At 40.9% G+C, this 13,217-nt stretch overlaps 1 protein-coding gene across 1 annotated transcript; it reads right to left on the reverse strand.

Moving 5' to 3' along the window:
* Positions 1–3,925: 3,925 nt before the first annotated feature.
* LOC306960266 (actin-related protein 2/3 complex subunit 1B-A-like) lies at positions 3,926–12,289 on the reverse strand. The gene is made up of 10 exons (XM_079552644.1): positions 12,146–12,289; positions 11,205–11,320; positions 9,217–9,321; positions 7,991–8,213; positions 7,790–7,897; positions 6,907–7,143; positions 6,711–6,786; positions 6,383–6,582; positions 5,286–5,376; positions 3,926–4,185 (listed from the first exon to the last, which is right to left on the reverse strand). Exons 2-10 carry the CDS (start codon positions 11,266–11,268, stop codon positions 4,147–4,149), a joined length of 1,143 nt encoding a protein of 380 aa, XP_079408770.1. The 5' UTR covers positions 11,269–11,320; positions 12,146–12,289; the 3' UTR covers positions 3,926–4,146.
* Positions 12,290–13,217: the final 928 nt, after the last annotated feature.

Raw genomic sequence — 13,217 nt, forward strand, 5'->3', positions numbered from 1 at the left:
AAAAAAAAATTATAATCGATTTTTTGCGATTATGCTAATTTTGTAATTGTTTATTGTTGTAATCGAAATCGTAATCGAATTTCGATTAATTGCACAGCCCTATTGTAAATAAACTTATGCTGGTCACGCTCAGCCTGTTATAAAAAATTAAAAAAAAGGCCTATATTGGCTCTTTACGGGGCACCCATTGAAATACTTTTAAATAAATCGTTTCAATTTAAGAGTGGTTCATCTCTTTAAGGGATAAAAAAAAAATACAAATTGTATTAGGGCGGTCATAGCCTAATTGAAATCACGATTATTCAAACAATTATTAGTTGCCATTCATTTATTTCTTTATTTATTAATCAAAAATGCTATGCTGAACATTTTCTGTTTTCTGAACAGTCATAAAAGTACAAATGATTTCAAGTTTGCCTCGATTGAGGACAGGTCTCTGTTTCACACCTGCCCCCTGCTGGCCAGCCCTCACACCTGCGCAAGTAAACTGAGCGGCGCAAACATAGTCCAAGGTTCTTTTGTTTCTTTTGTCAAGAAAATACTGCAAGTATGAATAATAGGTGCAAAGGGCATGTCCAAATACTTTAGGTTTAAGTGAGAGTATAATCATGGTGCCTGCCTTTTTCATGCTTTTCACTTATTTCACTGCGTCCTCCAAAACCAACACATATATCATCTATTAGCATAATTATTCCTAGGGCTGGGCGATATATTGATATATTTTTTAAATGAGATACGGAATTAGACCATATCGTGTATATCGGGATATTCCAAATTCAGACAAGCTATTAATAAACAAACAAATCTTAAACTGAGCTAACAATTATTTTTTTGTAGGCTATTTTTATTTAAATGTGCCCTTGACAGAGCTTTGATGTGCAGTGTTTCACATTTTATAGTGTTTTCAACAAAACTCTTCATATTTGGCTTTGACTTTGACTTAACATTTCATTTCACAGCTGTCACTTTGCAGAAAAAATATCGGGATATATATCGTATATCGATATTCAACCATAATATATCAGGATTTGAGTTTTGGTCTAATCGCCCAGCCCTAATTATTGCTCAATAAAATGAGTTTCATCAACTTACTATAGTTAGTTTTCAATTTATGTGAAGAAATGTACCATGAATTTAGTCACACTTTTTTTTTCAGACTTCAGAGAAAACAGGAAGTTGAGAGCGCGACCGGTCTCTGCTGATTGGTCAATAGGTGATCTCTTCTGATTGGCTGAGGGAGGACTACAGGGAGGCCATGTGTAAAGTGTGAAATTACCAAAAATAGTCAGTTGCCCTATAAAGGGTTAATGTTTTAACCCCCACCTGAACTGAGTTATAGTTCGGCTTTACCCTAATCTAAAAGGTTCTCGACTGGAGAGTTTACAGCCTACAGGGCAGAATAATGCCTCATTTGAAAGCTAAGACCCACAAAACTGATCGTGACCTTTTTGTTGCGTTGTCGTCGAGTTCTTTTTTTTAAAGCTTTCTTTTTTCGTCTGTTTTTAAGGAGATTTTTTGTCCTGTTTTTGTTGATTTCTTTGTTGCGTTATTTCCCTTTTATTGTGTGTTTGTCCCGTTTTCGTCACGGTTTACTTGTGTTTTTGTTTTTGTTGCTTCGTTATTGTTGCTTTTCTGGCATGTTTCTGTGGCTCTTTTGTTGCTTCTTTGTCGCTTTTTTGTCCGTTTTTTTGTCACTCTATTGTGGCTTTTCCGTAGCTCCATTTTTGCTTTTTCATCACTTTTTCATCGTGTTCTTGTCGCTCTTTTGACACTTTTTTGGTTGTATTTTCATCCTCGTTTCTGTTTTGACAGCTTCGAAAATGTGCTTGGTTCAGGTGGGGTTAAAGGTTAAAGGTTAAAAACAAGGAACGTGAAGCTGCGCATTTCATATGTGTGTTTAATTGTACAAAACGTAACTTTGAATAACCACAAATGTCAGAATCCACCATGTTAGCCATAGAAGCTGAACAGAGTGGACATTTTACAGTAAAGCGAGCTTTTAGCTCAGCTTTATTAGCATGGAAGCTACAAGACAGTTGTTGAGAAATCTACAATTTGTTGATTTTCTTGACAAAATGAGTTTTAGCGGAGATGGACGCCTTATGATTGACCACTACATCTTCTTAAAAACAGTTAATAACAGGTCAAAACTTTTAAGTGAGAAACTTTGTCACAGCTGCATTTCCCTCCTCTAGGGGGCAGAGTTTCCAGCATGTACCGGGACACAGCTCTGGGCAGAGGGGCAGGTGCCTGAGCACCACCTGGGCTCTATCTGTGCACGTCCCTGGCCTTTGCCATGTTTTCTTGATGGCTGCTCTGCATACTCACTTGGTGACGGGAATTTGGGGAAAGCGTGTTTCGAGCAAAAGTAGGCGTGGCAGGAGATCATGTGACCAAAGTCTTGTTTTGTTGAAATGAACTTTATGGGTTTATCTCAGCCTTTAACCTTAACAGGTATATTCTCACACCTCCTAAAGCTTACACAAACTATATTTTAACTTTTAACACAATAAATAAATACACTTTATTAATTGTAATACACACAACCAACAGCAGACGGCAGTATATTAGCAAGGCTTTCTGTAGTTGGACACATTAGGCTTCGAAACCCAGTGTTTTGGGGATTACAGTTACCATAAAAGTAATACTACTATTGATTATCTCTTCTAAAATAATCTTGGCGCTTCTCTGATTACATTATTCCATAAGTGACTACAATTATACGATTACTTTAGTACAGAGAGATATGCTTGTGTAACTATGTGACTTAGGAGCTCTCTCTTAATCTGTTTACTGTATATGCAGTGCTTGATTTGTAAATTAGTATTTTCAGGAACACTTTTGGTCTGATGTGATGGATTGGGGGAACAGGCCAAAACATTTGCCGTAACACTCTCATTAAACACCATTATATCAGATAAATCTTTTGCCGGATCCTCCAAAATATTTCCCGGATCCTTTACCCTGAAAAAACTGAGAATTGGGGGAATGTGTTCCCCCAAATGGGAGATCAAATTAAGCACTGTGTATATACCTAAATAAAATAAATACCCAGATATTGTTCTCATGAAGTGTGTGTAGGAATGTAGAAAGCGAGCTATTGGACAGGACTGGAGAGCCACTGCTAGCTCCTGAGCTACCGGTCGGATGAATCCAGGCTGTAGCTCTGCCACACTTAGTCTTCTGTAGAACAGTCTTGTCTGATGAAGGGCGGATTTGATTTCTGAAATAAAAATTGCAAAACAAGCAGTGTGGAACTTTTTGTGTTTTTGTCCAACAGCTGAACAATCTGCTCACTCCTCCTTCACTCAGCTCCACCTGCTGGTGGGACTGATGCTGATTCAGAGTCACATGGCATCACTCTCTCTGTGCAGTGCACTTCCACTGTGGTCCCACATACCCCACGAGGCATTCATTTATACTCAAGAGTACCCCCTAACTCCAGGGTCCTGCCAACATGGTAACAAAGTGAGTAACTAAACATAGATTATTCAGTATTTAGTAGTGTTGTGTTCAAAATGTAGCTAAAATACTCTCAAAGTCAAACCTTTACTGAAAAACATAATATAAACAACCTTTCTTTGATAGTACTATTGAAACTGTACTCAGGTTCCCTTTTTTTAATCTGAAATAATAACAAGTCCCCTGTGCCAAGTCTCCATACTCCTTGTTAGGAAACACCACACTGGACCAATCACCTGATGGTCCCACCCCAGATTGTCCCTTAAAAAAACTGAACAGCATTTTTTTTATTTTTCTGTGATATAGTTAGTGATCTCGACACACGCTAAAAAGAAAAGAAAATAGCATAAACTGTGCCTTATGTTTGAACTAATTTCAGATAGATTTCATGTTTCGCTATGACCTTATTTTGCTGTGTTGTCCTGGTTACCACATGCACAGGTGTGAAAGATCAGACTCCATGTAATGTAACAGCATTGTTTATTAAAAGTCTCGTTATGACCAGCATAAGCATCTTCAGGGTTAATACAAAGAGGTTATAGTACCATTCCCAGACCAGGGGTGACTCCTTCAGTTTGACAGCACAGGTGCAGCGAGGTCTGGCCTTTCACACATTCATCTTTCAGCAACAAAAAGCAGAAGTAAGGCAGCGTACATTGTTTTGGGATATGAGCAAACGCAAGCTCAGACGATCTTCAGGTTCTTCATAGCAGACTCCAGAGTCTAAGAAGGAGACGGAGAGAGGAAGATTTAATACATGCAAATATACTATTATCACTCTCACATACACATGATAAATGTTCCCAATGTTTGCCCCATTTCTCTGCACAATTTTCTTATTTTTACCCCAATTTTTCTTGTTTTCCCAATTTTTTACCTAATGTCTTATTGCTAATATTTTCTCTATTCCCAATTTATTTATTTATTTATTTTGTTTATTTTTGCCACAATTTCCCCACATTTTCCTCCCCAAATGACTCCCCATTTGTCACATATTTCTTGACACTGAAGATGAACCTGATATTGTAAATCTGCAGATCTTCCAAACACTATTGTTCTGTTTCTGGCTCTAGACGACAAATAATTTTGCATCGGTATCGAAAACCAAGCATCGTTAACCTCTTACCACCCGCCTAAACCAAATGCATTTTGTCCTCTTTGGCCATTATATAGGCCTGTGTAACACCTCATTTGAAAGGTAAGTCCCACAAAATTGATCTTTTTCCTCGCGTTGTTGCTGTGTTGTGTCACCTTTTGTATGTCTTTTTTCCTTTCTTTTTTTTTTCCATTTTCGTCACATTTTGGTTGAATTTTTGTCACTTTTTGGTTGAATTTTTGTCACATTTTTGTCGCATTTCTGTTGAATTTTTGTCACATTTTTGTCACATTATTGTCACATTATTGTTGAATTTTTGTCACATTATTGTTGAGTTTTTGTCACATTTTTGTTGAATTTTTGTCACATTTTTGTCACATTTTTGTCGAATTTTTGTCACATTTTTGTCACATTATTGTTGAGTTTTTGTCACATTTTTGTTGAATTTACATCCTTGTTGTCTTCTCATTTTTATGGCTATTTTGGTGCTTTTTTCCCAAGAAGCTTTTTGATTAGGGTAAAGCCAAACTGGAGAAAATGGGATCCGTTCAGGAGGGAGTTAAGAAGTTAAAGCACTGATATTGGAAAAAAATGTAACGGTACCCAGCCCTGTCGATAAGAGCCTATATAGAATACCATTAAACGTGAACATATGAGACTTCAACATAACAACATCATGATGACGATGACGATGATGATGATGGTTAGGTTGAGTAGGATAGTGTACCTTGACGTCCCAGATGGCCATGCCCCCGTCCATGCCTGTGGTGCAGAACTTGGCGCACTGGACCCTCCCTCCCTCCAGCACCGAGATTTGACTGAAACAGAAAAAATGAAAGTGTTCAACATCCAATACTTCAAGAGCATTATCAAACTTTTAAAGATTTGGTAACGTTCTGACGTAGCTATGCAGATGAAGCAAAGGCTTAAAGGGATATTTCAGGATTTTTGACATAGGGTCTCATTTCCTAGTTATCCAGAGTGCTGTTGATTTCTGGAGATATATTTTTTTAATTCATGCAGTTCTTATATTTGAAGAGTTTAGTGGTGCTAGGCTAGTGCTAGGCTAGTGCATGTCTATGGTAACTAGTAGCCTGCATTAAAAACAGTCAGACCAAAGCTCAGTGCACCTGAGGCAAATCACTTATAACACCAGACGACCCATATAAATGTCTGTGTCGACTGAATAATTTTTGAAATATAACCATTTAGCATTTAAAAGAACTTATATTTGAACAGCTTCAGCTTCCTGGTTAGCTACGCAGCGGCGGAGTGATCTGCTAGGTTACCGGATCTACAGTAGTTTGTTTACCTGTGGCCGACATTACTGCACATGGAATTCACATTTGGGGACTACCCAATGATTTTGAAGAGGTTTTTAATGCAGGCTACTAGTTACCATAGGCATGCACTAGCCTAGCACTAGCCTAGCACCACTATAAACATTTCAAATATAAGAACAGCATGAATTTATAAAAAAATTTCTCCAGAAGTCAACAACACTCTGGTTAACTAGGAAATGAGGCCCTATGCCAAAAATCCCGATACATCCCTTTAAGAATGGGAAATCTGGGAATCTGGGAAATATGGAACAACTCGGTAAACAATAGCGTTACTAGAGATGCACCGATCTGAATTTTTACTGTTTACTTGTCACTGTAAAATCTTCAGACAAGATTGGGCTTGACAGAGAGTGAAAAAGTATAATAAGAATAATTACATCTGACCAATAGTTTTGCAACCTTTGCCTTAGTTTTCTAGTACAGAATAACAAACTAAACCTGAGAAATGCACACTATAGAGTCACTGAGTATGGAGTGGGACCTGATGCTGTTCTTGTGCAGGCTGCTGAGCTCCTTCTCGTTGGCCTGGTTCTCTGAAGCCCGGCGGTCCAGGTTCTGAAAGCGCTCCCTGGCGCTGATGCCCTTCTGCGTCGACTGCTTGGGCACGTCCAGCTTCCCACCGAACGCCACGGTGCCCTTGGCCTCGTCGTACACGAACAGCACGGGGTAGCAGTCGTGTCCCTGCGGTACACCAAAACAGAGAAATGAGACTAAATACAGTAAGCGGAGTCATTACTTTTTACATTGTCGCTTTACTTTATACCCGCAAACCTCTAAACATAAAAATAATACAAATCCCATCAACCTACAGCGGCCACGAGGCTGTTCTCTGTGATGAAGGTGACGCACAGCAAAGGGAGGGTCTCGGAGCTCAGGCTGATCACCCTGGGAAAACAAAGATGCGGATCCTTTGTAAAGACAAATACAATATAACATGGGACTGGTATTTCTGGTACAGACCAGTCTGAAACACGTGTAGAATCTACATGTAAAGGAGTCCCTTACGTGGCGTTTTTGCCGCCCTCGGCCACGGACACGGTGGAGTCATGCGAGGTCCAGGCCAGTCTGTTTCCGGAGTGGGAGAAGCAGACGGAGTGCACCCAGCCCCCTCCCCCCGCGCCGGGCTGGGACACCGCGCCGGAGCACCCGGACTCGAACAGCACCTCCCCGAACGGCATCTTGCTGCCCCAGGGGGTGGGCCCGGGCTTCTCCTCCACCTCCTTGATGTAGGCCGAGAACACCCTGAGGACAGGACAGAGAGGCAGCATGTTTACATGAGCGGTCGCAGTGGGATTTGTTCAGATGACTGGTTTTATCACTATGTCTATTTTCTATGTTAGAAAATGTGATATTGATCTAAAACAGTTGAAACTAAAAACAAAGTTTCACTCATAGAAATGCTTTAAAAGGGACTATACAGAGTTTAAAAATGTCAAAATTCTGTATTTTCCTCCCCCTACATGTTCCAGTAATGTCCTAATGTGTAGAATGAGCCCAAACCTGTTCACCACAACTGCCTCTAAAATCTGCACTGTCACTCAAAAAGGTGTTAATTCGGGTAATTTCGGGAAGTGCCGTCATGCACGAGCTTAATATAGAAGCTGCAGTTACACATAAGACCTGAGGTGGCAGTAGTGAGCATAACATGGCTAACTTGCGCTACACTGTAGTCATACATTCACTCCACACTTGGTTTGTGGTCTTTAGTTTGGACCTAATTTCAGGAAAGTAATCTTTGTTCTCTGGTTAAATGGGAACTATCTGAACCTGACTTTCAAAGCCACAGGAACAAACTAGAGCTGGAAGGTTCAGTCCAGCGTACCAAGGAAGAGCCTATTGTCCATGTTTTAACTGTTCCAGCTAAAATCTGTGTGTGACCTGTGCTCACCTGCATTTGAAGTCGCAGGAGCCGGCCGCCAGCAGGACGTTGTTGGGATGCCAGTCCAGGCTGAGGATGGTGGAGCGGATGGGCTTCTTGATGTGCTTGCACACCCACCTGAAGGATCAGCGTGGTCCGGGTTATCAAAACAGACAATGAACCGTCTCAGAAAAGATCTGGATGAACAGGCCTAACTTCTGTAAAGCTCACCAGTCGTTCTCCTGCTCGAAGTAGCAGATGGAGATGAGCCGCGAGCCGCTGCCCACCGCAAACTTGTTCTCCCGCGGGGACCAGCGGACGCAGCGGGCGGCGCGGTTGATGCGGAGGATGACCAGCGTGGGCTTCCAGGCGCCGTCCTTCAGGGTCCACACGTAGGCGTTCCGGTCGGCGCCGCACGTCACGATACGGTTACTGTCCGGCGCCCAGTCGATACCTGCCCCGGAGGAGAAAAACTGTGTCAGGCAAACAGGTCTGTTCTCAAAGAAATGAGTTCTGTGTTTCCTTAAAGGCTCCAAGGCTTAAAGGTAAAAAGAAGTGGCTGCATATTTTTGTCCCATTTGAAATCCTTACGATGCACACTCCAGGCCAGTAGGTGGCGATGGGCAGATGTGCTGCGAACGCCACTGTCCCCGTTGTATTGTCGTGCCAGAGGCGATTTTGAGCATGAACCTCCACGTTTTTTCAACTAATATGCAAAACGCTTATTCAAACTGATTTGTAATTTGTACTTTGAATACTGTAAGTAATATTTTTGATAGAGCAACCTTTCCTGGAGTTATGTGATACTGGCTGCCCCCTGCTGGCAACAATGGTGTTTGAGTGGTACCAGTATGGTATGGGGAAAAAAAACTAATTACTATTGGTATCGAAAAAAATGCTGTTGGTCCAGGGGGAGCATTATATGTCGTGAGTTGTTTTTTCATAATTTTTACCCCAATTTCTTCTAATTTTTGCCAATTTTTAATCCAATATATTCCTATTTTTTCTCCATTTCTCCCATTTTTTTTTTTTTTTTTCACAATCAGTTTCCCCCCAGTTTTTCCCAAATCATTCCATATAACATTTCTTGACGTTGGAGATGAACCTTCCACACATTATTGTTGTGTTTTCTGGTCCGAGATGACAAATATTTTGGTATAGTTGTCGGACAAAGTGTTGCTCAGGCATCAAAAAATGTTACCAAGCCCCAAGTTAACTACTTTTACAAAAATATGATTAATCAAGTTCAAGTTCAATCTGTCGGCATCTCGGACTGTAAAATATGTCAGCTGATGTTTGCATTTTCTGAGAGACTCTACTCTACTATAATGTGCTACAAGTCCTGGGATTTTTATGTGCACCTTTAAAACTCAAACACACCCAGTTAAGTTTGGGTTTAAAAAAAATGAATTTATTCCTCAATATGGGTCTAATATATAATAAGAAAGTCGGCTCACCCGTCACCTGCCCGTTGTGCTCCTTCAGCTCATGCACTTTGCTCCATTTGGTCCCGTCCTTCTTGTAAATGTGCACTTCATGGTTGTTGGGACACAGGGCTATTTCTGGAACAGATATTTAAATGAAATATTATCATCCCAAATGCAATACTTTTTCCTTTGGTGACTGTAACTGTATGTGCGTTATCCATTTGTACTTTATCGTTCCTTTGTGAAGCACTTTTCTTTGTCCGTGGAAGGTGCTAAATATGAACATGAAGCCATTTTTCCTTCTCCATATGAAACCGTTATTTTAGTTACTAGCGTATGTTTAACATAAGGCCTTTGGGTAGAGGTTTCTGAATGTCACTTAAGTGGAGAAACTTGTGCACTGTGAGTCAGTTGCACCACTCGTCACATCCGCTTCTCTGCCAAACCCCAGAGAAGAGAAAAACCTAATATGGCTTTGGCGTCCAGACGCTAAGAGGGACAGGAAACAGGAAATACCTCTGTTCACCTGCCAGCCAATCAGAGAACCTTATTGTAATAAATAGCGTTTTGTTTTTGTGCAGACGTTTTAGATGTTGTGTTGAAGCTGTTGAAGATGTTTTGTCTTGTAGAAGGCTTTTACTGCAGATTTCATTCTGTGGTAGTATTCTGGTTTCATACACACACTGTACTGCGAGGTTTCACTACACACTGGGCTCATAGTAATAAATAACATAATCCTGTTTCTATGTTTAGAAAACCAAGAAGAAAACACCAGCCATGTTTCCTTATGTACAGTCTTCATTTATGGTGAAGGGTAATCATATTATTATTAAAGTAGAATGACGGATGTAACCTGTTTTCGTGAATAACTACCAACACTGCGAAGTATCTGCTACAACAGTAGAAGCATATGGAGTACTGTAGATCATTAAAGGTGCATTATGAAACTTTTCATGCGAAAAAAAAGTTGATATTTGTGTGTATTTGACCTTGTAGTGACCTAGTGGCTGTATGAGTGGTCAGCATGGCGCCTTTACTTTCCATCACAGTGGTCTCTAGGACGCACCAGCATGAATTTTATTGAAAACCTTCCAAAATTCATTCAGGAGCGTCCTAGAGACCACTGTGATGGAAAGTAAAGGCGCCATGCTGACCACTCATACAGCCACTCGGTCACTACAAGGTTAAATATGCACTAATATCAACTTTTTTTTTTTCGCATTAAAGTGGCATAATGCACCTTTAAAGGGGCTAAATGCAAGTTGGCCATTTTATACTCACTACTGCCACCTCAGGTCATTCATGTAACTGCACATTCTATATTAAGCCCGTGCATGACAGCAATTCGGCAGGATTTTAGAGGCAGTTGTGGTGAGCAGGTCTGGAAAATACTTAATTTTGAAATTTTTAAACTCTGTATAGTCCCTTTAAGGGGGACAAAACTACAGTACTTTCTTCCCCCAGGTTTTAGGCCAGTTTGATGTTAACATAAAATTTCCCCGGGAAACAAATAAATTGCCCAATACTGCACAGATTCAACGTTTCTCTATAGATTTATTTGGGAAACTGTAACATTAAAGTCCGGTTTCTGTAAAAGCATTCTTCTCACATTATGGCCACAACTTCTGCACATCAGTAGAACCAACAAACACCACTTGCAACACTTTACTTTCCATCACGGCGGCTTCTATGACACTCTAATGCATGCTGACCACTCACAAAGGTCACTAAAAGCACTAATAAAATAATAATAATGTTCCATAATGCACCTTTAACAACATCTAGAAGCAGCCCTCTATAGGAAAAGTTTCAAAGCGATGACTCTGAATCGCTTTTTTTTCTCCACTATTCATCATCAGCAGTGCTATATAACTGTTCAATTCGAAAATAATGACAAAGCTGAAAAAAAAAACTGTCAGGGGATTACTAAAACTGATATTATTTGTTTTTGTTAATCAACATTTCATTTCATGTGTCATTTATCTGCCTTTCGAGCCGACAGACGCTCATAGACTTACGGCTCCGGTCTTTGTTCCAAGCGTGACAGCTGATTGGCTCCAGGAGGAAGCTGTGGTAGGACATGGCCAATCAGAGCGCAGAATGCGACCAGGAAGCTGCGTGTGACGGGAGGTAACTGTCAAGCAAAATATAAAGCAGAAGTAAGCACATTTTAGCCAAAAAAAAAAAACAGGATGTACAGTAAAAAGCTGGTTTTAGTCAAGGAAGTATCACCTATTTCCTTAAGCCGTAGTGTACTCTTGTGAATACTTAAGTCGCTAAAACACATTCTATCACAACTAGATGGGTTTAGGAAATGCTTATCTCCAGGATATTTGCAAAGTATCTTAAAGTTCACGCGTACTTCCTATTTCCTTGCCTTTCCACTACACCCTAGTCGATTTTTGCGCACGTAAATGTATCAATCTACTGTTTAACTCCAGATTGATGTAGGTGCTTTAACATACATTCTATCACAACTAGATGGGTGTAGGAACTGTTTAAATCAAAGATATTTGCAAAGAAGTATCCTAAAGTTCACGAGCACTTCCCATTTCCTTCCCTTTTCACTACACCCCATACTTAACATCAATCTGCCATATCTAATCAGCTCCAGACTGATGTCGGTATTCCAGGAATGACCACAACCTTTTAGCGCGAGGATGCTTGCTTCGAAGTGCCCTAAACTTCACAAGTACGCCCTATTATTTAATTAGCGAACACAAAAGTAGACAACATAGGGTGCATGATAGGCCTACTAAAGAAATGAAGCCAAGAACGCTTTGAAGTGTCCCAAAAGTGAAGCTCTGCCCTTTTTCATAGAACCGTAAGTCAAGGATGCTCGATTAAAAGTTTCAGCTACTTCCGCTTTCCGCGCGACCACAGGACACTCGCACTAACAGAGTGGGGAAAGATTTAGAGCATTTGAGGGTGAAATGTCGGCAACATTAAGGTGACTCACCCCGGAGGACGGAGAGCAGATGAACGAGCGGTTTGAAGGGCGGAGGGAGGGGGGGAGGATAACGTGAAGAAAGAAGAGCTCGCGGACTCTGGCCAGTCAACGCGAACGCGAAGTACAGAGTGAGCGAGCGGAGGGCGGGCGGTTAGTCAGGGGAAGGGGAAGTGAGAGGAGGGGACTGGGGGAGGGAAGAGGGAAGACTGAGAGGAGAGACAGTATGGGGGAGGGGGTAGGGGGGTGGGATTTAAAGGGGCTATATCATACTATTTTAGTCATTCCAAAGTTAAGTATAGGCATTTATATGATATATTGTACCTCTACCATTATGGAGCACTCATTTTTGTGATAAATATAAGTGTTTTCTGGAAGTATTTTTCGAACACGGAAGACACAACGCTTCGATTCAGTTGACTCCGCCCACTCTCTCCGCACATACAACTTTACCGTAATATAAATAAATAACAATAAGTGAAGTTACTTCACGATGCAGTTATACGGAGTTGTCATCTGCAACACAGCTTCATAAATGGCTAACACACATGCTAATATGCTAACACACAAGCTAACCCGTGTTTGGATTGACTCACCGCTCTGGTCCATCGCTGTTTACATTATGGGACTCGCGTTGGTTATAAAAGTTAATCCACTTTGATTCTGGCGAAGGTTCACCAAACATCCATCAGAGACAGTCACAGAAAAACAATATTTTGGCTGATAGTCGCTGAATCCCGGAGAAAAAAACAGCTGTGGCCTCTTCCTGATAAAGGTTGAATAAACTCCTCGTCCTCATAGCCAAACGCGCTTCTTTTTCTCCGTGACATGATCGTTAGGTAAGAAAAAAGAACAGTGTCCAGAGTAGATGACAACGAGCTCCATCTTCAGCTACAGCGCAAACATGACTGATCTGTTCAGACGCTCAGGGATGTGTTTGTTTTGGCCTCAGCTGACCTGGAAGCACCTCGGGGACATCCTTTTTTTTTTTTTTCTCTCTTTGTTTCTCTCTTACGACAGAAATAACATTACAGACGTTGAGCACTTCCGTTCCGCTGTTACGACACAACTGAACACTCAGTCG

This window comes from Gobius niger, assembly GCF_951799975.1.
Source record: "Gobius niger genome assembly, chromosome: 3".
NCBI lineage: Eukaryota > Metazoa > Chordata > Actinopteri > Gobiiformes > Gobiidae > Gobius > Gobius niger.